We start from the raw sequence: 27,025 nt of genomic DNA on the forward strand, positions 1-27,025 counted from the left end.
GCTCCAGTTCAGAGCACTTCCTATTTTTTTCCACCCTGAGAAAATTAGGAAAAACTACCACCGTTCAAGCCATTCAAGAAATACGGATTCTAGGTCCAGCTGTGTGACGTTTGGCAAACTACTTAACCCTCTTGGGCTCCCTGCTTACTCATCTGTCAGTCAGTATGTTTACCTAATTACACTATACATATTTCAGCCCACTGCAGTTTTACAAAGTACTTTCACATACTTCAGGGCATTTGATTCTTATAATAATCCTGTGAAGGAACAAGGGGGCAATTATTCTCTCCTGATAATTTCTAGCCAGAAAGTAGTAGCAGTGGAACTGAACCCTTGATTTCCGATTCCAATAAAATGTTTCTCTTACCACATCATGTTGTATGATCTTTCTGGTTCCAACAGTATTAAAATGCCACAATTAAAAAAAAAAAAATCTCTGCTCCCAATCCATGTCACTGTTTGGAACCTGCTATCACTTGTACTTCAGGGAATGAGAAGCACATGAGCAAATGCTCTCCTTCTCACATAAAAACTGTTTTCAACTCAAATCTTTTGCTATTTTATTTTATTTTTTTCTTTTGCTATTTTAAATGCTTAAATGCTGAACACTTAATCAATAAAGATGATTAGGACTTTGGTGAAGAATCTAACAATCTTGCCCTTGGTGAAAATACTCATGTATGAAAGAGTCAGAATATATTTTCTACAGTTAAATTAGAAGTACCTATGAATTATTACTTTACTGAAAAAAAGATGAAGAAACCACAACATAGAAGATCAACAATGGCAGTGTTGGACCTGAGGGTCTGAGAATGTTCTCTGGCTGGGTCCTTAACCTTGAAGTTTGTGTGACTTAAGAACTCCCTCCCCTCCCATCCATCCTCATCCATACATCCAGTAGGGAGACCTGTGTCATGGGTAGCAAGGGTGACTGGATACAAAGAAGAATAAAATCTTTGAATGTGTGTATGTTCTTTTTACTGGCAGTAAAATTCCTGAGCTGTCAGCAAATTGTGGGGAGGGGCACTTGATGGCCCCATTGACTTGGAGATGAAATGGTTGGGAGCCACATTTCTGTGTACCACTGCTCCATGGTCCTCTATTTCTCAATGTGGAGGAAAGTTCAAAGTAAATAAAAGTCAACCTCCCCCCATCACCCCCACTTTGTTATTAAATGCCATAGCACTGGGCACTGACCTGCTTTGCCCACTTCCCCTTTCCTCAGTGATCCTTCAGCCTGGCACCCAGCTCTGAGATGAGGCCTGCTTAGCACCAGTGAAGTTCCCCACGTTCAAACCAACAACATTCTGTGTGGAGATGAGGGAATCAAAATTAAAATCCAACCCATCAGCATCCATGAGTTCGCTACGGATAATGGACTCCATGTCACATTCCAAGCTCCCATTGAACATGTCCAGGTCCAAGTCGCTGGGGAACTTCTCATGGCCCATGACGGGAAGGTTTGCACTAGTTGAGTACAAGGAGGAGCCTGAGAGAGAGTCCGAGAGGGTTTGCATAGACTGGCTGACAGGAGACTGTTGCTGGTGTTTAACCGACCCAAGGCTGCTGGAGTCGCTCAAGCCCATGTTGCTGACAGAATTCGACAAGGCACGGCTGCCACCGAGAGCGCCCTGGGTTTGGTGCTGGTGGTGGAGCAAGTTCTGATTGACCAAACTCCCCTGGTTAGGCTGGGCGGCAAAAGACATCATTGGGTCATTTCGAAGCATCACGTTCCGGCGGGAGTTCTGGGCGGACACAGCGGTGCTGGCCTGAGACATCAAGGGGTCCGACTGGGTCATCATGACATCGCTGTGGCTGAGTGAGTCTGAAGTGAGCAGGTCCTGGAGTGTCTGGTTGCCATAGTGTGACATGGAAGAGAAGGTAGCTGGCTTGTTCTCTTGGATGGTCTGCATGGGAGACTGGCGCAGGGAATTCAGAGACGAGGGTCCGAACACCGTGCTGTTAAAGGAGCTAGTTGGAGAACCCAGGCCGGAGCCCTTGGTGGTATATGGGAAGCTAGAGCTCCGCTGCATGAGCCCTCCAGTGGGCGATGGCTGGGACGATGGGAGTGTGATGTTATCCAGCAGGTCATCCATGAGGTTGTCAGAGAGCCCATCATTCAGATTCATGGTGCCTGCCATGTCGGTCAGCCGTGGTAGCTCCACAGTGCATGGCTTACTCACAGAGGGTGAGAGGCTAGCTGAGCTGCTGTAGAGCATGGGGGAGAGTGGTGCGTCATCATCCTGGACGTCATCCAACTCTGTGCTTGCCAAGATGGGTGACAGGCGGCCACTGACGGTGCTGGCATTGGAATTGGTGCGCGAGCGGAAGTCCGTCCACGCATCCAGCTCATCGCTGCTGCGTGACGTGGGGCTGCCGGGCCACTTGGAGAGCTGGGAGGGACTGTCATCTGCTGACTCAGGGGCTGTCTGCAGGGCTGCCTTCTTCTTGGCTGCACGGCCACGGCTCTTGGTATACTTGTTGCTGTTGTCCATGGAGACAGCCCGCCGCCGGGGTGCCTTCCCGCTCTTTCCCCCATCAGGGTTGATGATCCACCAAGAGCTCTTGCCAGTCCCCTCATTCTGGACTCGCATGAACCGACTGTGCAGTGACAAGTTGTGCCGGATAGAGTTCTGTGGAGAGAAAGGAAAATGCAGAATATGAGATAAAATAGCCCCAAGGTAGGCACCCAGAAGAAGTAGTCAATCAGACTCATTTTTTGGGGGGGGCCTCCTTAATTTTGGAGATTAAAAAAAAGATAAACATTTGTATGATATGCCCCCAACCGGTTGGAATTCAAAGACAACACTGTAAATACACACCAAGTTTGACGTTTAGGAGGTGGGAGATGGTTTTGTATCCAGGAGATGCTGGAATGTTTAAGTTCAATGATGTTGTTTTCCCCAAATTCCTAAATTTTGTTGTCCTTTCTGTAATTGCATTTCCTATACCTATACTAAAGTTCACACTTATAATTTATTACCACTGCACTCTCTCCCTGCACTTTGCAACAAACCTCCCTGGCTCTCTAAGGGTACTTGATCACTTGGCGGGGGGTGGGGGTGGGGGGGGCATTTTATTCTCTTATGGTTTTCTCCTCTGCTAGTATAAAGGCAGCATCCACCTTTTCTCAACCACATCTAATAAACTCAGAACCGGTGTGAATTGTTACTAATCCTTTCTTCGACGTCATCTCTTCCTGCCATAGTTTCACACCTGTCCAACAGGCATAAGAAAAAATGGTAGAGTAGGATTCACTGAGTTGACGGAATAGGTTAAGTCTCCCACTCAGAACAATTCTGAATTGTTTATATAGATACCCTCCCTCGAGGCAATGGTCTGAGCATAGTAACTTCCTTCCAAAGAGTATAGTATAGAAAGGAGAGGCAAAAGTAACTTTAGGGGAGAAACAAACACTATCTCCGGTCATCAAGATCAACATCATTAAGGCTAAGTCATGTTGATAACATACATTCTTGACATGATAAAAATGGCACCCTCGTTTGTAGTCTTCGTTCCAAAACCCATCACCCCAGTCTAATTATGAGAAAAAAACATTAGACAAATCCCAATTAAGGGACATTTTAAAAATGCCTATTCAGTAGTCCTCCAAACTGTCAGACCCATGAGGAATAAGGAAAAATGATGACTAAATGTAAGGTGTATCCTGGATGGGATGCTGCAACAGAAAAAGAACATTAGATAAAAATGAAGGAAATGTGAATAAATATGGGTTTTGGTTAATAACAATATATCAATTTGGGAACATTAATTGTGACAAATGTACCAAATAAACCATAGATTAAGATAAGATGTTAACACAGGGGAAACTTGATGCTGAGTATATGAGAACTCTGTTCAGTCTTGTAACTTTTCTGTAAATCTAAAACTATTCTATATTAAAGGGTTAAAAAAAGAAATTGGCAAAATATCATCAAAATCCCAACAAATTGCAGCCACCTTGCAAGATCCTCCTCTTGGCTTGGCAGATAAGCTTGGTTGGCTAGGATGACCCAGATCCAGTCCTATCTCTGCTACTGATCAACCATGTGACCTTGAGCAAATCATTTAAGCCATCTGCAACAACTTTACTTCTCTATCTTCATTATTGCCATAATAACATCCAAACCATCCCTCCCTGACAGGGATGATGTAAGAATGATATACGATAATATACTTCAGGAACCAGTCATGCTACCAAGTCAGGGAGTTCTTATTGCTATAATAAAACAGAGTCCATGGTGGGAAGAGCTCATCACCTGATGTGGGCTCTTCTAATCTATAAAATGCCTCAGGTGCAGTAAAAGAGAGGAGTTGGTGGTATTCTCCACATCTGCAACAGCACCTACAGGCCAGATTAGTTTTTACTTGCAGGTTAAAGACAAAAGGTATTGCCTGATGCTATATATTAAATACAAACAATCCTAAAAATTACCATAGTTTTCAAAAAATTGGCAATCACCAACTGTATTTATGTAGAAGATGCAAATACATGTGTTCTACCAGAATGTTTCTAAAACACAGAAAGAGAGCAGAATTTTACCATAAGTAATAAATCAAAATACTCAGTGTTTGCCATGTGTATGTTCCCATGCAAGAAGGGCCTCCAGTTCAGGCTGGGCAATGAACATTAACAACCATGGGTCATATGTTGGCACTTCTATGATGGCCATAAAGAGACATCTGAGAGAAAAAAAAAAAAAAAAAGCAGGGAACACGGTGAGTATCTGATGAGACAAATGTTGCCCAGGAGACTATATACTCTGATTTCCCTTTACTCTTATGGTTTTTTGAAAGGATAATGGGATCTCTACTAATGGTTCAGAAATCACGTTTCTTTAAAAAAGCAAAATACATTATAAAATAGATATGAGGCATGCTCTTAAAATTCACTCTGCAGGGTTCAAAAAGCAGGCAAGTGCAAGGTGGTTTTACTGAGTACTCAGATGACTAGACCTATTAAATAAAAAACTTAACCTCAAACTTCTTGGTAAAAATCAGGAAGGTTCTGAAGCTATGGGGGAGCAATGTGCAACCCTAGGCAGTCCTCTTTGCTCTAGATTTTGGAAAGAGTTCATACCACCAACATCTAAGATTAACAATGACCAATCTTATGTATCTGGTTATCCCCCTTTTAAAAGCACTTAGGGAATAATACATCTTTTTTAAAGACTGTATTATCTGTTTATTTTAGAGAAAGAGAAAATATGAGCAGGGGGAGGGGCAGAGGGAGCAAGAGAATCTCAAGCAGACTCCCCACGGAGTGCTGAGCCCAACATGGGGCTCAAATGCCTGGAGCCTGAAATCATAACCTGAGCCAAAATCAAGAGTCAGATGCTTAACTGACTGAGCCATCCAGTTGCCCCAACAATATATATTTTTAAATGTATTTTTAGTTTCACTAATTCCAAACCAACTGGAAAAAAAAAAAAAAAGTAATACTTACAGAACTTCAAAATGCCTATGTGGATTTTCTAATGGTCATCTATTACTATAACACTAAACCTCAATGTATATGCATAATTTAATAAAATTACAAGCTGCAATTGGTTAAAATTTGGAGACAGAAATTTAGCTTCTGGAAGGGCACATGGTAAAGGGGCTAAAAAACCCACATCCAGGACAGAACTGCAGGGTGTCAGGGCCCAGGACCCTGATCCCAAGGGTAAAGAAAATGAGAGCCTGCCTGATTAATGCAGTGCCAGTTACTGGGCCATAACTTTTAGATTCATGGTCTCTAATCCTCATAATAAACCTGCAAAATTGGTATCAGTGCCCTCATAAAGGCTCATGCTGAGACATATTAAATAACTTACACTAGGCCACACAGGTAATATATATATTTATAAACCGAAGTAAAATTTGTTTTCCAAACTCCAATGTTTTAACTGTAACTTTTCACAGCTTTGTCACCAATTTAGAAGTCATTGTTTGAGCTATTTGTGCCAACATTTTAAGAAACATTAAAGAAAGAAAGAAAGATATAAAAGCACAACCTTATTCTGCTCAGAGAAAAAGATGCCTTTTGTGGCGCCTAGGTGGCCCAATCAGTTAAGTGACCAATTCTTGATTTCGGCTCAGGCCATGACCTCAGTGTCATGAGATGGAGCCCCATCTCTGGGCTCTGTGCAGGGCATGGAATCTGCTTAGGATTCTCTTTACCCCACTCTCCCCTTGTCCCTGCAGGCTCCCACTCTCTTCCTCTCTTAAAGAAAAAAAGTACAACCTTTTACTATAACTTTATGTTTCTTTATTATTTATTTATTAAGATGGCCATAATAGCATTCATTCTAGGGAGAGGGCATTAGCCACTATACAAACCAATGTTAACTTGCCCTTAGACTCTGAAACAAAACCTGACTTCTTAAACCGGTGGTTCAGTTTCCAATCTTTGCTCTACTCTTATTTTAGAGGTTATGAGTAGTAGAATGCATGCCCTAAAGCATATTACCTACATAACACTCAGGTTTTTCCAGTTACGTTACTAAGACAACACAAAAACTGCCACCACCATTGTGACAATCCCAGATATCAGCAGCTTCTATCCATACAGTCTGGTCGACTTTCCATTTATAAGATCCATAATCTGAAGTTGGGCCATTGACAGAAGGCCAATTAATAAGGCCCTTCTGTCTACTTGCAGTTCAAATGCCCCACACCCTAACAAGGTCAGATGCCAGGAATAATAACCTTCACTGGGAGTTGAAAATTATTTGGTAGATTAGCTAAATCAGTAAATTAGATTCTAATGTAAATGATCAAGGCCACAGAGATAAGTAGGATCCCAAAGCGAGTTTAGGAGAGGAGACCTCAGAGGTCATGATTGTAATCACTAGTTTCTTTACCAAAATTTTGGTGAAGCAGGAAAAGGTAAATAATTATAAATGCCAAATATATATATAATATGTCAGAACTGCAATGTTTCCCCACACCTTACCTAATAACAAAAGTTAATGGTGATATGATTTCTGTAAGGTTTCAAAGTGCCACTACCCTCATGTCAGTCCCAGGAATGAGAAGTGGGATTTATAAAAACAGACAAGCCAACTGTAAAATTTTCTTATGATCGGTAAGTTAAGTTCTCTAAAGACCTCTGCATTAGGGTCTGTAGTTTCCAACGTACTATGTATATTTTAAACTATAAAACCACTATTAAAAATGTTTTATGGTTTTTCCATTAATTCATTTATCATACCTGCCTATATTTCTAAGATTGAACATTAGTTTGGCAATTGAGAGCTGAAGTAAAGGAGGAATGGTTTAACAGGATTCCAATGAATTTTCTAATATACACTTTTAAATACCTTGTGAGGCAGGCCATTGTTAATTGGCTCAAGCACTAGTGATATGTTTTCATCAATGCTAACGTGGTAAGGTAAATATTAACAACCAGACTCAAGGACAGGCCATCCCATCATCACATTTACTTATTACTAAAGGAGCCAAGAAGCTACAACAAGCTCAACCAAAATTATGTGAATAGTTCCAGTTACTTAACTCCACTACTAAAATATCTAGATACTGATGAGTTATAAAGAAGCAAACATCTTCTAAGAAGAAACTTTAGTGTCAGGGACAAATACACCCAGTTTTTCTCCAACCTGGCCCAAAGATTTAGAAAATCCTTGAAGCATCTCTAACACAATGTGTCTGAAGAGAGAGCAGAGATAAGAACACTCTTCATCCCATTTTCTGTCAATGCTTTTTCACAAAATGACTTACACTGAGGCAAGCCCTGTACCAGGCAGAAATGCTTCAGATACAGTCAAATAGTAACAGAACCGGCAACTCTGTGTTCTGTGCGACTGCAGCTGCATTTAGTGGCCTAATCCTTCAAGGAAGTATGTACAGAAGGTGTATGAAGGAGGTAGCATGAGGGAACTCACACTTCACAGTCCTGTTGATGGGGGACCACAGCCTAGAGATTTCTTTGCTTGGGCCTCCTTGAAGAAATTAGCATAAAAATGACTATACTTATCAGAATCTGTTAATTATTTTTCTTGCTATCCTGAAAGACGATTTTCTACTGTAAGATACATTTATTGCTAATATTAAAGTGCACACGGTCACTACAAATATGCCAACGGGTTGGGTTGTGAAGACAGACGGACCCGCAGCAGAGTAGATTTGGCGTCAGAGAGAAGCTGCCTGAAATGAACAAGGATTCTCCACTGACTTTACAACCCGGATAATTCACACATACAATGTAAGGTGGCCGGGTGGGGAGGACAGTGGGATGCTGAAGGGAGATTACAAGCTTTGGTATCAGTCGGGTCCAGGCTGGAAACCTGGCTCTGACATTTGTCCAGTGACCTTGGGCAATTGAGTTAACCTCGCATGCCTCTTTCATGAAACGAGGATAAAATTACCCTCTCTGCCTAACTCTAGGATCTTCGGGAGGGTTAAATGAAATTACGCATGCAAAGTACCCGTTGGAGTGCCAAGCACAAAGAGGCTCTCAACTGTCAGATCCCACATACGGAAGCAGTGACATCACAAACGTTCACTTACTGTTTTCCGAGCATCGTATAATTTAAGCCAAAAGGTGAGAGGGTGGCTCCTTCCAGGAAAAGATTTCAAACTCTTAAAAGTATTTCAAAGGTGCCATGTCAGTCAGGAGTGACTGGTAATTTCCTAACTGTTGCTGCCCTGTGTCCACTCCAGCCCCTTTCCAACCCGTGTTTACCTTGTGGAGACTGTCCACTAACCCAGACACCAGCTGCATGTGCTTCCCCTGGAACACAGAGAGGGTTTTGTCTGGAAGCAACATGTGGTATCAATTTATCTTTCTCAGCAACGGCAACAAGGAATCCACTGACTTTAAAAATAAAAAGGGAGTTGTGTAATTTAACTCTTAAAGGCCCCTGCCCACTCTCCTTTTTTTTTTTTTTTAAAGACAACCCCTCCCTCTCCCTCTTTTTTTTGGTGCTATCTCAAAAGCAGAAAAATGAGGGTCATGGCTGTCAGCTCCTATGCCAGACCCACTGCTTCCCACCAGGCAGATTGCTGGCATCCACCTGGTCCTTCCAAGGGATTTCAATGGGGACAATCTGCAAAGGATTGCCGTTAGACACAGTACTCATCTACCTTGCACACGGGACCAGCATTTCAAGTAGGTCTCACTGCTTTGACTTGTGGGCAATGACACTTCAGGATGAGGCTGCCAAATGCCGGAATTCTAATATATGCATCTCCTGAGCAGTCGATGATAGAGGTCACGTGAAAAGCCCAATGCAAACCACAAATCACGAGGAGACCCAGGGGGCTGTGTGCCACTGCAGAGTAATGCGAAGATATAGCTTCAGGAGAGGGCCTGGGAAGCTGTCTTTGATTTATAATGACAGGCTCTTTTAAAGGCAGTTCTCTGGACAAGGCCCTGACTTCTCTTAAGTATTAATTCCTCCCCCAGACTGCCCATTAGAATCACCTGGGGAGGCTTTACATACTCCTGCCTCACTCCTAGAGATCTTGATTCAATTGGTGTGGGTAAAGCCTGGGTAGAGGCCAGATTATTCTAATGTGCAATTAGAGCTGAGAATCACTGGAATTTCCCCCTTACCCCTTCCACTGACTGAGACTCTAAATCCAATCTAATGGTCCCTAGTCTTCCTGGATCTAGTAGTACAGCACAGTTGATGTTGTCTAAGTCCAAGTTCCTCCTATTTAGAAAATAAGGGCAGGAGCCGGGGCTACAGATTCAGGCCGGGATTATATGTGCAGAGTAAAACAGAGCAAGTACTCAGGCCACTGGGATCCAGATATCTTAAAAAAAAAAAAAAAAAAAAAGGGCAAGGGAAAGGATGAAGGGTCCTGGACCTTGCACTGTCTTGTGGGCAGTCATCTCATTCTGTCCTGTGTCACTTGTCCACCCAGCACCAACAGGTATGGAACAGAAAAGAGGGTTATGTGGACATTCACAAAACTAAGGATTGACGTAGGCTGAAGAAAGGATGACCTGCGACAGTAACTGATGCCTATAATTTTCAGGAGCCTCTCTGAATTAGCATGCAATCCCATACAATCTCTTTCACAGACTATCCTTCAAGCAAAATGCCAAAAAGATAGATTGGGTAAAAATTACTACTGAAAAAGCCATACCCTAATTCTGAGGTACTTATTAGCTCCCACTGTTAAGAATACAGCAAAGTATTACTTAATGAACTTCCCTGAGGACATATTCAGCCTCAAAAATAACAACCACATACTCCTGTTTCTTATTCCTTCTCATTCCTCAACTGTGCAAAAACACTACAGCATTACATTCGGTGCAAAGATCCCTGGGTGCAAAAAGCCAAGCAGTGCCACCATCTGAGGGAGAAATGTGAAGCTGGTCCTTCCTGTTAGATACCAGTAGAGTCTAGGTTTTAGCTGGCTTATCTTCTTCCACTAGATTTTATCTTCTTTGGGGCTAACTTGCTCAAAAGCAAGTACAGAAAGTATGATAGCACAAAACAGACTTGAAATCAGAAACAACTATTATTTCTGACAATATGGAATACCAGTTGTAATAGCCAAGCAAGCCTTTCAGACTGAGAAGAAAACTTAAATAAACATTCACATAAAGGATTGCACAATCAACCCTGATGTGTAAGACAAGTTCCAGGCTAGCTCTACTCTTTCTCTTGTCTAAAACACTAAGTTTAAACCATTAAGGGACTTATTTTAAAAAGATGATCTTCTAAAATAAATATTGTCAGGAACTTGGCTGAAGGATTAAGTTTCCAGCTAGAAACAAGATTTCCGTTAAATTTGCTAACAATAATCCTCTACCCACAGAGATCTCTTTGAAAACTAACATTTGTTTCAAGTTTTCATGCATTAAGTGACAGGTTCTGGTATCTCTTTAGAAGACATAAAATAGGGGCGCCTGGGTGGCTGAGTCCCTTAAGCATCTGCCTTCGGCTCAGGTCATGATCTCAGGGTCCTGGGACGGAGCCCCACATACAGCCCCGCATACAGCCCCACACATCAAGCCCCGCATCGGGCTCCCTGCTGAGCAGGGAGTCTGCTTCTCCTTCTCCCTGTGTGCTCATGCTCACTCTGGCAAATAAAATCTTAAAAAAATAAAATTATAACACTCGTCTAATAAATAGCATAATGAACCCATTCTCTAAGCAAAGTAAGTGAGATTCATGAGGCTCTCTTAGAAGAGGAAGGGCTGGGCAGACTATCTGTCCTGCCCCCCAGTGATAAGAAGAAATTTCTCTTGAAGAGCATGAAAAAGATGGCTACTACTCCACTGCAGTTTTGCTGGGATTTCTATGTGGGTTTTATTTTCATATTAATTTTTTTTTTCACTTAGTAATCTTCTTCTCAAGCTCTTCCACAGCTGTTTCTGTTCTTGGAGGGCAAGAGGGAACATTCCATTCCTTACAGCCAAACCTGCACTTCCGGCACAAAGAACCCTGGCAGCCTTGCAACCTCTGCCCACACCCACTCCCTGCAGCACCCTGCCCCTCCCCACAAACCCTCCTACTTCCAACCCCCTGCCTATCCTCAGACTGAGGGAGAAGGATCTCAAGGCATGCAGTCAACAGAATGATAGTCCCCAGAAAGCAGGTTAAAGTTACAGCATTTGGCAGCCCCTGCTCTCTTCCTCCAAACTTCTTCCCCGATGTTACTGGATCCATTTCCCTTTCCTATGAGGGGCTCAGTAAGCACATGCTATGTAAATTCCCTGGTAAGACCATGCATGACTAGCCACATGGAATGGATGCTTCAGAGGGTTAAAGGCCATGAAGCTGCAGAACAGACTGCCAAGTAGAACAAAGTAGAACAGAAATAGTTTTACTATTAACATGATTTTCATTTAGATTTAAAAAAAAATAAGGTTGTAAATTTTTCCAGTTTGAAAATTTATTGTGGCTGTAAATAAAATAAAAGGGCAATGGAAATACATGACCATAATTCAGGAATACATTAGAGAGTTTAATCACTTTCATGGCATCATATAAGTGATCAGAGCAGAAAGTTCAGTAAAAAGTAAACTAGGGAAAATGGAGAGGACTGTGAAACCCATCTAGGATCAAGCAGCCTTAACTTCATAGTGAAAGAAACAAAGGACCAAAGATGCAGGGGAGTACCTGAACTCAGCTACCAAGTGGACTCCAAGCTGAGATATACTCCAATCCCCCAGCCTTAAGGTATAATACCTTACCACATCAATTGAAGGGATGAAGTGCAGGGAGCACAAACCTGGGGAGTATCTCCCACCAACCCATCCATCCATTCACCCACCCACCCATCCCATCTACACATCTACCAATCCAACCTCAGTCTGCCTTATTTTACAATCTGAGGAATAGAGGTCTGTCTCCCCCAACACGTATCAAACTCTGTACAACCTGTCACCATATTATAGCTTTAGCATCTAGCACGGGGCCTGGTACATAGTAGGTGCTGAAAAAATGTTTGTTTAATTAATGAATTGGTGGGAAGGGAGCAACAGTTACAAAATAAATGTGAATTATACTTTGAAATGTTAGAAAACATAATAAGCTCCATGAACAATCCTCAAATGAGTGAAGATGGAAGTAAGTATCCATTGTGAAATGTGAAGTAGCAAGTCTCTCCCTTGAGTATTAACTTCAATTATACAATCCAATTTCCAAAAACAAGACGATAGTCTAATTAGTAGACTTAAGGTTTTCTATAATAAGAGATGCTAAGAAGAGCAAAATGATAGTACGTGAGCTACCTGGTACAGCAAGAGCTTGGCACAAAAGTCCCATGTCCATCTAGGGAGAAGAGCTGACTCCTTACCTGTCTTGGGATGCTTTGGAGCCTCATTACTTGGTAATGAAGTTGGCCCAGAGCCCTCAGAGGTACACTCAAAATCACAGATAACACACTCCGGTACTAAATCTCCTCCAAGGCACATTCAAAGAAAAACAAGAACAAGAAAAATCCAAAATAAGAGTCTATTTCACCTGCAATCTGAAAGAATTTAATGTACTTGATATCTACCAGGACCAATGCTCTGTGCTTGACAAATCTAATCTCATTTTATTTTCACGACAAGCCTGTCAGGTGGAAACTGAGGTACAGAAAAGTTAAGTAACTTGTCTGGTAGGTGGTGGTGCTGGTAATCAAGCCCGAGGCTAACTCCAAAGTGAAGCTCTCGCCACTGTTCTATGTGTTTCCCTCTGATGTCACTGAAGTGCCTATGGAGAGAGGCATCACTAACTAGTGACCAAGGAACATGTGAGAACAAGAAAAAAAAAATCTATGTTATTGAATTACCTGTACGCATGTCTAAGCCTCTGCACGTGATCCCTAGGATTACAAAAGCAAGAGAAAGAGTGAAAAAATGACTAGCCATGAAGCGAGCCTTGTTGAAATCAGATCATCTTTAGAAGTGACACCTTTTTTCTCAGATACACCCCAAAAGAGACACTACTGGCATGTCCTAACCTGACCTGGGATCACCACTCTTAGAGAACAACCAAACGTGATTACTGCCACGTTTTAATATGCTATTAAATACCCAGGCCTTCCTCAGTGATGTGTCTGGTGGCTTCTGTGCTCAGAGAATATTAACCAGTGAGTCAGGTCAGTACTACCTGGCTATCCTTGGCAGACGTATCCCGGCCTTCAAACAGCTGGCACCATACTATGGGTCCTCAAGCCAGAGACATCGGGCAAAGCCAGGCAAACGTCTGCTTTGTCCTGACCTTGCTATTAGGAGGCTTAATCTGAAACAGGGACTCAGCTCTGTACTATTTTAAACATATAATTAGTTTATTACAGAGCCAGAAAAGATTAGCTTTCTTTAAATCTATGTGAATTTTAAAAAATGCTTTTTGCCTGCCAACGGACAGCATGATCAGAATGCTTCTGTTTAACCTCAATCAAAAACTAGTAGAACATTGCTTTCAGGTTGTATATGCACACTATTTTATTATTTGTCTTCTGGCAACAAAACCTGCAGAAACAGAAATCACTGACAATGCATGCAAGCACATTAAAGGGATGGCTGTGGAGGTGCTAAGTGGGTGAGTTAAACAGCTTGAGAGTTTGTCATCTGAAATCCAGGAAAACGGCTTTTCTGTTCTTAGTTTACAATCCCTTCCTTCACATGAAATTCACTGGCTTTAGCATCACGCATACAAACACAACTGTTTCCAGCTCTTCAGATGTTATGGCTCAGAAAAGCCATTCTTTTTTGTCTCGTTATTTCGAGGGCAACTGATTTCTTCTGGGTGGCTCTGAAATATATGCCAGCGTGTGGGCACAGTCACACAGCTAAGCAGATCCCACACCCTGGAAAGACTGGGAGGGATAGAGGCACATTTTTCAGCTAGGGAAGGAAAAAGTTTGGCCTAGGATTTACAAAACAGACAAGCGTGTATCCATTTGGAAGCAGGCTCTATTCCAGATGTCAGTGTTAATTATTCTAACAGTCATCAAAACTCAAGATGATACTGGTTAAAAGCAGAAGACAAAAACATAAATGCCACATAACAGAATATCTCTGTTGGCTACTGCAAAGAAAACAACTGATGGACTTTCTCTTTATAGGAATAAAAAGCACAGCAGTCAATTCTGAAAAATGACTTAGGCCTACAGTACCCTTCTTTTTGCCTTCTACACCCTAATGCAATTCAGCTAAAAACGAAGCCTCCTGAGGAACAGCTTTCTCTACCCTGTAACCTCACCTGCATGGGCAGCATTTCGTTGTACTGGTTTTGCAAGATTTCTTCTTGTTTAAAACCACAGGGTGCAAAAGTGGCTGATGACCAATGTAATGATACTGCTAAATGCCAAGTGAATCAACTATTCATTCCAGGGCACTTCTGGGTGCCAATTACACATATAGATGAGCACCACACAGCCCAAAAGTCCACATAAAATGATCAAATACAGAGAGAACACTTTCCTCAACTAAGGAATCAGGCACTCATGCCACTGTTCTGGAGGAAAAAACATTTAGATACCCATGCATTTTTAACTTAAAATCTAGGATGTTCTTCCTAAATGTACAAGTGAGTAATAGCACCACTCTCCTAACCATAATGAATTAAAAAGGCTGAATGTACATGGGATAAGTCACAGTTTTTCTAAAGGCCATGATAGGAATGCAGTCCTTTTGTATTAATATGTACTCAGCTCTAATCTACTTTGTGTGTGCAGGTGAGCTCAAAAGCACTTTAGAAACTGGCAACAGGAGCATCAGTAGTATAGTATCTATCACCCAAAGGGCAGCAGGGATAATATTAACTGGCAAGGATAAACACATAAAATATGTCTATCTCAGTATGGTGGAGAGTTAGGGGGTGAGCCCACTCCTCACCCAGCAGGTGTCACAGGGCTCCAGGGTTCACTGGTCCTTGCATACCAGCGGTCTGTGATTCCAAGGCCATTCTTGAGGACACAGGACCCCCTGGCCTTTTACCTGCCTTTCTGGCTGAGTCTGACTTGGTAAGTTTAGTACACAGATTTTCTCCTGAACTTCCAGGAACCCATCACCGGGTTCCCTGAAGTATCCAACTCTTTCCCCTTAGGTTGTTCGTCTGCTAATAGGAAATGTGTGTATGAGCTCACAGAATGATCAGATACTAGATATTCCCCTAAAGCATAACAAATCATCGTACATACAGGGGCCTCTGCGATTAATCCCCTCAAATCAAGACAAAGGAAGAAAAATACACAAGGACAGATGTGTTGCTGAGCTATTTTCAGGTTCAAAGGTACCTTCAAATAGTACACTTCTAACTCTCTGAGGCATTATCTGGAGCAATATCACCCTGTATTAGCTTTCTCCAGAAAGTTCATCAGGTTCTTTCAAACAGCCATGATCTCAGTAGCCTTTCCAAGTAAGAAAGAGAGCCGAGTCCTGATGTTAATTTGTGGACAGAAAGAGAAGTCACACAAGCCTCTTATAGGGTTAATAAATCCAAGTTGAGAGACAATTCTCCAAAGGTCTCTGGTGTTTCTGCATGTCTTGCAAGTGAAGTACTAATGGTCTTCTCTTCTGGATTATATTTCTAGGATAGCATCTCCCTCCAGAGTAATGTACAGATACACTTACTGCCCATTATAAAAGATAAAGGATCCTAAACTCAGGGTTCCCCTCCTGTTAACAGAAACGCACCACACTGCAGAGGCATAAATGTGGGCCCATCTGTGGTCACTCCTATGGGACTTGGGGACAAAGAGGAAACTGATGCAAAATCTGCTGCTGCTTGTGCTGTTTGTTGTGCCGTCTGTAATTGATTCCTTTGCCTTGGACCTAAGAGTCTCACAGCTAGTGGGGTCAAATGCAAAAGATGTAACTTGGCAATTCATCTCTAGCTAACCTTCTCTACCCCTACGTAAATGAGAAGGAACACAAGACAAGGGGATGAAGAAGGAAAATGAAGTCACAGGAAGGGGAGGCAGACATGCGTTAGCTTCAGCATTTTGAATATTCTAATCCGGCTCTGCTGAGGACCCATAAGGCTTTATGAAAACAAGCCATTAATAAAAGGGCAGCTCCCCAGACACAGTCACTTTGCAGTGTTTCATCTGCATCAGGTCACCATCTTTTTCAGCTGTTGCTTGATGCTGCTGTTTGCTTGTGAAGGGCAGAGCTGAGTGGGTAGCAGTTTTTGGTTTCTCTTCTTGCCTTTCTCAGCCAAACACAAGAGCAGATCATGTTATGTCCACTCTCCCCATCTCCCTGACAACAGACTGCCCCATCGCATGGCAGTCCTCTAGGTAACATCTGTTGAGTTTCCACAGGGTCCAGATCTCCATTTTGGAGGCCTGGGCCATTCTTGGGAGGAAGGAGCTTCTTAGTCCCCTATACTTGTCTACGGGCTGCCCCAAATTTAATCCTGATGAAAACGCTTTTCGGCCTTTCTCCTTCCAACAGTGACTTTGTTGTTGTAACAGGTTACACGTGTAGAAACCCAGGATTCCCTCCTCTAGCCATTTTAGCTCTCCCATATCCATTTTCTTCATTTCTCTGAAAGTATTTAGCAGCTTTAGACCTGTAGAAAGGATGATGAACTAGGCAGTGCCCGTGAACCAAAAGCAAACACATGCATATATATATTTATATACTTTCTCCAAGTTTCCAGAAGAGAGTTAATTTTCTAGCTTATTAAATATAAACCAGAAGCCTCTACTACAAAATACAAAAACTTTACAAGATTTCATGCTCTACAGTTTAACTAACTGATTTAAGCCAGGCCTGTTCTGGTACATAGGAAATTGATATTTTCTTTTCCCTACCCTTTTCCTCTTGGATAACCTACTTCCATTCTTGGCAAAAGGAGGCATATATTTACTACAGTGTTCACATGCACCTACACGTCCATTGCCTCTGGAATAATACTGAATTGTTGCCACACGGCCAAATAATGTGCTCTTTGAGAAATAATTATCAATTAGAGTGCTATAACATGGGCCAGCAGTTTTACTCGGCTCGCACTGTGTGGTATTTTGGCCACCAAACACAACAAGCTTTCTTTGGTTACTCTTTACATCCATCAGAAAATTACATTAATTTGCTGTGACGCTATTTGTGGACAGACGTGGAAAAGAATGCAGACATCCAGGAGTAAATTAGAGCCAACTCACTCTACTTGGGCAACAGGTTCCTCACCCCCCCACTCCCCCAGTTACCGCAGATACTGACATTTTACAGGGACCCCAGCTTGGGCTGGGTGACAAGGGCTGCATAAAAAAGGAAACTATTAGCAACAACTTGCAAGTAATCAATTTCTAGTACTTTCAGCCTAGAGTAGCTGCCAAAAGAACTTGGCAAAAGCCATCATTTAAAAAAACAGCAATTTAAGCTTACAGTGTGGTATTCTTACTACAGTAAAATAGGTTTTACTTTGTCTATCTCAATCTATATATGAGGTCTAAAAATAGAAAAAAATAAAAGTTTAAAATTTAGATACCACTCGGACATTAAAAAAGCCTTCTGGCTTTTCTTTCTTCCTGGCAGTTCTCTTTTATGCAGTATTATGTTTAGTGATGATTATTAAAATATTTCTTGGAAAAAAAAATATTTCTTGGAAGGAAAAGGTGCATAAAAACATGAATAACTCATATGCATTTATATAAGAAGGCAACTAGGAAGTGTTAAATTGCAAAAGAATGCACATCTACTTCTTATTACTGCTAAAGATGCCTGATATATGAAAGACTCTCATTTCTTGAAATGAACTCCTCTTTTATTTTCTCTTTTGAATTAAACTGCACTGAATAAAGTTAGCACCTGCAATACAATCCTGGAAGTCCAGCTTTAAAGAAATAGACTCTCTTTTCCCAGGTTCTTCATCTCCAAAGAAATCTACGTTCAGCATTGAAAGTCATAGTAAAGGGATCCCTGGGTGGCGCAGTGGTTTGGCGCCTGCCTTTGGCCCGGGGCGCGATCCTGAAGGCTCGGGATCGAATCCCACGTCAGGCTCCCGGTGCATAGAGCCTGCTTCTCCCTCTGCCTGTGTCTCTGCCTCTCTCTCTCTCACTGTGTGCCTATCATAAATAAATAAAATAAAATAAAAAAAATAAATAAAAAATTAAAAAAAAAAAAAGAAGAAAGTCATAGTAAATAAAGTATCAGATTGTAAAAAACTAAGCTGTTGGCCTTAAACTTCAGAAGCAATTAGAAGTTTATAATGTGGACATTATTTGTTTTATTAGAAATCCTACTCACGCCTCCAATGGACAATATGATTCAAATACAGGAGACGATAACATTTTATTTTTAATCACGATTCAGGATTTTTTTTAACTGTTTCAGGATTTTTTAAAAAAATGTTTATTTAATTCAAATAAACATCTGGATTAACTGGCAAAAGTATTAACCGAATCAAAAAAATATTGATACCTACTGATATTAAAAATGTACATAACCTCAGACTTAGTGGAACAGACCATTCAATTCTTCTTTCTTATTAACAGAGGCTGATTTGTAGCTGGGCACATGACCGTCCAGAAGAAGAGAGACTAAATTCTCCACCCTTCCTTGCAGTAAGGTGTGGCCTCACAACAGTTCTAGCCTATGACATATAAGTGGGAGTCCTACAGAACTTTCAGGAACACTGTTTAAAAGTAGCTGACTCAGATGAGACATAGTCCCTTTTGTTCTGCACTTCTTTTTTCCATCTATATCTAGATGAACCATGAGGGGACCTTGAAAATGAAAACCACCTGCAACAACGGAACGGAATCTCAGAGATGAAACCTCAATCACTTCTTAGAATTACTCTAACAGTCCTAGACTTCTTTTACATGAAAATAATTCACTATTAAATATGAGTTTTCTGTTATACATAGCCCAAACCTAATCCTAATTGATAAACCCAAAAATTCTATTTTTAGGAATCTTACTGATATGCCCTTCTACATGTGTTGTCCATGTGTTTTCTCTTTCTCTCAACTTCTGCACATATTGATAAAAATAGCTGATTACAAAATTCCAAGTATTAATAATGGTAATTAGAGGTTCCTATTCCTAATCACATCAAGTAAATAATGCAATAGACACACACACTTAGCAAGAAAGGCTTTTCTGTGCCAGTCTCCCATCTACCTTGATGTACATGTCATCAGGCACTTTGATAGTGCTTTTCAGTGAATGACTGTGTATGTGCTGGACACTGTCATCCTCGATGTTACAAGGTTACCAGGGTGAGTAGTGATCCTCCTGGCCCCAAAGAAGCTTTGATGTGGAGACCACTGAGGATAGGGACTCAACACATTTGAGTTGAGTGAATGAAGAGGTGTATTATCATGAGGCTCTTAAAACTTGTTTTAAGTCAACCTGGATTTCAAGAGAAAAGCATTTTGGGAGCCATGATACATAAAAATGAGTTGTGGGAAAAATGGCTGAGAGAGACCTATGGCCTTAAAATGCTACTTCTACCAATCGTGGGAATATGCCTGGGCCACTGAGCCAGCAACAATTTTCACAAAACTATCAGAAATAATATCAACAGCCAGTGAGCAAAGAATATATAAAATATACCACAATGTCATAACTTGTACAAAGGTTTACATTCTTCTGACTCTGGAGCAACAAGATATGAGCAGAAAGTAAGGCAGGCATAGTGACGTATCAGTTTTCCACTCAAGCCCAGAGCATCAATTCTAAAAAGTAAAAATGCTATCCAATAAGGAAACCAATGGCCTCATATCTGGACAATGTGGGATAGCATCCAGTAAGAGTATTAAAAATAATTCTATATTCCCACTGAACCAAATTGTGGTTAGTTATCCTTCCCTAAAATGAATTTTCAAAAATCAGGAAATGAGCAAATGAAGAAATCTGTCAGAAAGCCATTCCAATATTCTGAATAATGAACACTATACAAGAATAAAAACTATTACATTAAGATACCATTCGACTATCTCAATTTTTCATGCCTAAAATCTAGATACTAAAAACTGTGTCTATGGAGGCCTAGTAAGCAGTGCAGCACTACAAATATTTAACTACGCTGCCCAATTCTGTCAAAATATAAGAAAGAACATGCCAGGGAAACAGTCCTAAATATTCCTAGTTAGGTATGTACCTGCTGGGTTATAGTCACTGACTGTTAGTGACAAGGCCATCCCCAGGAGAAGAAGAGAAGATGGGCCATTTACTCAGAGGAAAGGGGGTTACTTAGTAATGGATATATTAATTTTTTACTGATAAATACAACATAGTTGTTCTCTAAGCCTCTGTGGAACGAAAAGGGTTTATTTCAGAGTTCAGCTGTCCTCTTGACACCTCTTAACCTCTTGTTATGCTATTGACTCCACTTATGGCATGTGATAAATAAACCTGTAAAGTCTTGGTTCTGAAATGGCCCCTATGGCACCAACATCCTTGCCGAAGTGTAAGGCCACTGGGCCAGGAGTACCAACTCCTTTGGTGTCTCCCATGAAACTCCTCACACAGGACTGGGCACAAATGTTCTTTCACTAAAGTTAAAACCACACCAAAGGAAATGTTAAAGGGGGAAAAATCCTACAAGTCACAAATGTTTGATGAACTAACAGCTAATTTTGGAAAGTGATGTTAGTTCATTAATATTTTGTCGTTAGGTATAAATGCCCTACATCAAGTCCTGAATTCCTGTTGCTTAGGGATTTCAGCAAACCACCCAGGATGTTCCATCCTAATTGCTTCCCAAGAACTAGCACCTGGTGCTTCTTTTAGTCTTCTGATCATTAACTTTGAGGCTTCTAAAGGAAATGACACAATTCCATACGACTTCCTCTGACACAGAGGTAGATCTACATTGGCACGGAGTAGAAAGAATAACAACAAAGGCTTAGCCTCTCCCCAGTCTCATCAGAACTGCCAGGGCTGGAGCCATGGGGGAAGAAGCAGAGGGGCTTCCCATACATACACAGTATTCAAACAGGTGTTTACTGAGGTCCTTCCATGTACCAGGTATATAAGAACAAGTGAACAGACAGAGTCCTTGGTCTCATGATAATTTTGTGGGGTGAAGTTGGAAGTGAGGGACAGACATTAATTACAATGAACAAATACATACATAATTACAAACTGTAAAAAGTACTCTGAAGAAAAACAACAGGGTACCATGAGAGAAAATAATGGGTGGTTTGGATGGATCTAAGACTTAAACTGGAAAGTCAAGAAAGACCTAAGACCTGGAGAATGAGCAACCAAGTAACAAAAGTCATCGGGATGGATGAATTCACCTAGAGGGAAAAAGGGAGAAGACAAATCTGAGTTTTCTTTGAAATCATGCAACATAAGGTCATGTCAAGATAAGGACCAAACAAAAGAGAAGAGGAGCCACCACACAGGAGGGGACTGTGGTGATCATGGCCATAAGAACATAGTACTTCTAAAAGGAGAGAGAAGTCACCAGTGAAAAATGCAAAAAGAGGAGGAGATGAGTGTCCCTGAGCTTTGGCAACAAAGAGGTTATTACTGGTGACTGAGTGCTAGTGGCAGAAACTGGGAAGATGCCAGCAAGGAATCACAAATCACAACAAAAAAGCTAACATTTATTGAGTGCTTATTACATACTAAGCATTATTCTAACAATGGGGGTAACATTATCCTTCATTTCACAGATGAGAAAATTGAAGCTTGAGGAAAACTTGCCAAGACCACAGGATATGAGTGAAGGATCCAGGACTGGAACTCAAGAGGTCTAGCTCCAGAGCTTAGCACCATATAATGAAGGCCTCAGGGGGTGAGGGAATAGGATCCAGGGCCTACAGGTAGGGACTGGCATTGTCCTGGCCTTTGAGTGACACACAAGACTTTCCAAGCAGAGATGATGAGATGAGGTAAGAAGATTCTACAGGCAGATTTTACTGGTGCAATAGCCATGGGATTGTCCTTTCATCTGGAGAAAATAATTACTGTTTAAGGGCTGGTACATCCCAGAACACACACCATGGCAACTTCCAACTTGCTTTTCCACCATTAATCAGTGAGGGATTTCTGAAAATAATTTCAACCTAGAGATGACCTACAGGGCACATAATGCTGCACTCCACACTGAAGTCAGCTGTTATGGCTCCTGCCCCATGGACTCAGTTCTCTGCAGTTCAGCTCTGAACAGTATTACTTTTAGTCTGTGGGCTCCACTGCCAAGGCTGGGCAGGAACAAAGCAAAGCAAAACACACGGCATCGTTCTGGCCATGTGTCCTTTCCTTACATGGTTTAGGCAGGAAGGAAAATGGAGCAATGAGAAGAAAGTGATGGATTGCTGTGGAACAGCTTTTCATTCCATAACAAACACAAAACAAAACAGAGCAGCTGTGCATTTCTTCTGAGGTCTGCTCATCTTGTTTTCAAAACCCAGCAATCCCACGGCCTTCACTTCCACCTGGAATAGTTTTTAGGTACTTGAGAGGAGAGTGCTAGTTTCCGAGGCAACCTCAATGGTGCAAACCAGTAATGAAAGTAAGCTATGGTCCCTGCGTGGCTTCTCTAAGCCTTCCCATTCCCCCGCCCTGCCTGTCCTTTCTGCCTTCAGCCAGTTTAATGTACACTAAGTCCATACAGGTCAAGCTTGCCCAGGGTAAATAATTTATTGTTTATACAATAAAATTGTAAGAATAAACAAACAAAAAAATGAAGTCATCTGCTATAGAACAGCACTGCATAAGAACCAGGGTGAAACCCAATTCCTCCTGAAGTAAAGCTTCCCATATATTACCAAATGTTCTACCAATATGTAAAATATATTTAACATTTAATAAGTTGGTCTCTTTGGATTAGGAAGTAGAGAGCACGGAGAAATTCTTTAGCTGGGACACTTAGGCCTGTACTTATTATCATGTGAAATCCACATTATGTTTAGATTCTTAGAAATGAGCTCACTCTGTATGCAAAGGATTAGAAACAAACTACAGCAATAACAAAAACTGAAGTTGCAGTAGCTGGGGATGGATTAGCTTTCTGGGGCCACTAAAGAGGCTGCATGCTACTCAGCGGGAGAGGAGTCAGGCAATCCTATCTGTGACTTTTCTAGCAATTGTCCAAAATGATGCATGTTAAGGGTTAAAATTCTCACCCTTGTGAGAACAGTAATTTAGAGTGCAGTAATTTAGACTGCCATACACAAATTATTCTAATTTTTCAAAATTTTTATTTGCTAGCCTCAAATTGGGTAAAAGTTGCTGAACTTTTGTTTTCAGTCTTTAACTTTCCTTTGATTACCAAAGTAACACATGCTTATTCTAATAATCGAGCAATCAGAAAAATGTGGAGACAAAAAAAAAAAAAAAAAAACTCCACCTAAAACCTGAATTACTAAGGCTTAGTATTTCAGGCTTTCTGTCTTCTTGCATTCTTCTTCCTCAATCCCACACAGAATGCCTTTCCAGCTAGCCCACCTGTGTAGACAGGTCTTAATACAATGAATGGCAACTATATTCAAAGTACAAAGGTTCCCCCCCAACCCCACTAAAAAGTTTATCCTTTACAAGCAAAACACAAGAGGGATATTGATTGTAGGGTAACTTCTGAAAAGGGGGTGGACAGCTCTAAATCCTACTTCACACACCATACTTGAGGTTGTCCCTCGCATACCTGATACCTGGAATTTAAGGGTTGCCTCTATACTCCCCAGTTCCCATGTTCCATCCTGTCTCCTATGGGACAATCAGGCCACTAAAGGGGGAAAAAAGGCCCAAAATGGGTTAAGGGGAATTACACCTCACATCTATATCAAGTAGTCATCATAACTCTGTCAGTTGCTAAGTTAAATGTTATTACCTTATTTAATGCAGAAGAAAAATGGCACAGCGAAGATGAAGCAGAATTCTGGAATGGGAAGAAACATGAGAGATCAACTAACACTGACACTCAAACTACTTAGTGGAGCCATGGAGGTTCTTTAGGGCTTTAGGTGAGGGAAGCAGATCAACTCACTAAAATTCAATGTGCTAAATGTACCAAAATCCATTGCTTTCAAAGCATTTACAGAGATCTTTTAATACCATTAGTAGGAATTTTTGGTTTTTGCTGTTAATGATGAAATATTTTAAAATAAATTAAATCAATACCTTAAATTCAAAGGCATCACAGGGAAACCAAAATGAGCTAAAACAATCCCATCTCACTAAAGCGTTGAATTTTGTTTCTAATCAGTAACAGCATAGAAGGGCCAAATAGATACTTGTTAAATGAACTTATGAATGAATTCCCATTCACTCATCCATCAACTTTGTAGAAAAACCTAGCATGAAATGGTAAAATAATTCAAGGTAGTAGAAAGGAAGTCTGGAAAGTATTAATGAGCTGTGCGATTAATAACTCAAATTCCCTATCTTCTAATTATACATATGAAATTGTGCAAGATCAAAAAACCCAAATTAAAAGAATGCCCTAAACATGTTATATAATGGATGCTAAAAAGTTTACACAACTGAAAATGGATAAAAAAATTTTAGACGTCAGAATAAGTGGAACAATATCACATGAGATACTGACATTTCTGTTACTGATGAAGCATTCCCTGTGAATTTATTTAATATGTGCTTAGTGTTCATAAAAGTCTAGTATGCTGCTGTTAAAGCACTCAGTGTCCTAACACAGAAGCATATGGCTACCTTGAGGGCAGGGGTGAGGAGGAGGGGTAGCTCCATTTCAATTCAGCCTACATGTATTGCTATCCAAATTATGTCACCTGAAATATTCTCCTATCTTAATGCCTACTGCGCGACAGCTAATCTTTTCTGCAGTCTTGCATGTGTTTTCAAAGCCTCAATCCCAATTACCACATGATGACATCATATCTACCTTTCTTCTCCAAGGAAAACCGCTTGCTTCCTTCCATGAGTCTCTCCGGGAGCACTGCCTCTCCTCCTCCTCCTGCCTGTTACTTCCTTCACATTCCAACTTTTAAAACTACTTGCAGTAAGACTGGCTCCATCCCATTCAAATCACGGCTGTGCCCCTCTGCATCTGGAAGCAGGTACCTCATTTTTAAAAGCATAACTGTCTTATACTCAGTGCTTTGCAGTGTTGAAATAGTTTCACAGATGTAGGTTTTTCTGGTTAATGCTGCCTTTCCGAGTTGATTGTAAACGGACACCAACAAGCAAGTTTTCTACCTTTCTGCACCTTGGAGTGAATGACACAGTCTGATGCATGCAGTGTGGTGTTCAATATATATTCAGAAAGTAAAGCCTATGGTTTTATGCCAATGACCAAGACCTCAATATACTGATCATCTAGGTTCTGTTCTCTTAAAATGGGTTGTATTTCTCAGGGAGAGTTAGTCCACACTTATTCAGGTTAAATAGAAAAGGAAGGTGCCTAAGTTGTTGCAGTAGCTGGATTCTGGAGTGGGGGCTGGGGGAGGAGTGTTAAGCTCAACCTGGGAGCAAAGTCAAACCCACCCAAGACAGGTTCCAGCTCCACTTGCTCCTTTCTGAAGGGCCTCTGTTGTTGCTGTCACCTGGGGTCGCTGCACCCATGCTTAAGCAGGGTTTTCTGTCCCCGGAAATGCTTTCTGAAGGCAGAATATAGTAAGAAAACCATCTCATTTGGCTCTCATTTCAGTCCATTGCACTTGTGACCAACTAACTGAGCTTTTTGATTTTGTCTACAAACCACATACTTTATGTACAAGAAGATGAAAGCTTTTCCCCAAATCAAAAAACTAATGAGTGAATTAGTGTAGCAACCAATGGAGTGCTTGTTTCCTTCCCCAGAGGCATTCTGGTGAAGACTTCATGCTTTGCATATGAAAGGGAGCAGGATCCAGGCCTCACCTGCTGTAACTGTGAGAGGCAAGGTCTAAAGGGGGATGCCTTATCCTCAGGTTAGAGGAGCTCTGGATGCCAGGGCTCCAGGCATCTCCAGGGAAAAAGGACAGATCCCTGAGGTCTACTACCCTTCCTCTTGGTCTATTAATGGGAAAGGTCTCCTGTTTTAGACCTGGATATCAGGACAGCCTCCTCACATCCATCTATGGCCATCTAGATAGCACTGACACAGCAGTGGGCAAAGATTCTGGAAATGGACACCCGAGACCTCTTAGCCAGGACAGGGTGCCATTGTTCTGGCTCCTTTCCTACTGTCGATTTGGCATAATTTTAGGATGAGAGAGATCACTGTCCACTTCTAAAGAGCCTGGGCCTCTAATCTAAACCAATAAGTCATCTTTAAAAACAGCAATGCACATTATTGTGCTGGCTCCTATCTCCTCTTGTCCCAACCACATACTCCTATTAGAAAACAAACCACAAGTAAAAACCTCCAGATGGGGGCAGCAGGAGGAGCCTGGGAATCATAGCCCTCTTTTCCTGGAGTCATTTATTTTTTAACATCATCTGAATTTAATCCTAAAATGTCAGAGCTATAGGGGACCTTCAGACATCACTTTACCCTAACCTATCACTTCAAACATGGGAACACCAGAGTCCAGAGACCTGAAGCAACCTGCACAAAGTCACACATTGCTGGTTAAGGGTTGGGCCAGGGCCCACGCCCAGGTTCCCTGGCTCTGATGCCAAGATTCACTCTTTTCTCTATAGCAGCTTAGTCAAACCTTGACATATAGTACAAATCACAGTAGATATGGTCTGGTTAAAGGGGGG

At 41.4% G+C, this 27,025-nt stretch overlaps 1 protein-coding gene across 2 annotated transcripts in view; it reads right to left on the bottom strand.

Moving 5' to 3' along the window:
- Nucleotides 1-27,025, bottom strand: part of FOXO3 (forkhead box O3) — a 123,165-nt gene that overhangs the window by 15,904 nt on the left and 80,236 nt on the right. For both annotated transcript variants that reach the window (XM_041767850.1, XM_041767840.1), the window contains exon 3: nucleotides 1,198-2,633. In XM_041767850.1, coding sequence (XP_041623784.1) covers nucleotides 1,233-2,633 — 1,401 coding nt within the window. In that variant the 3' untranslated portion in view covers nucleotides 1,198-1,232. The remainder of the gene's footprint in view (nucleotides 1-1,197; nucleotides 2,634-27,025) is intronic.

Source organism: Vulpes lagopus, chromosome 1 (assembly GCF_018345385.1).
Source record: "Vulpes lagopus strain Blue_001 chromosome 1, ASM1834538v1, whole genome shotgun sequence".
In the NCBI taxonomy this organism is placed as follows: domain Eukaryota; kingdom Metazoa; phylum Chordata; class Mammalia; order Carnivora; family Canidae; genus Vulpes; species Vulpes lagopus.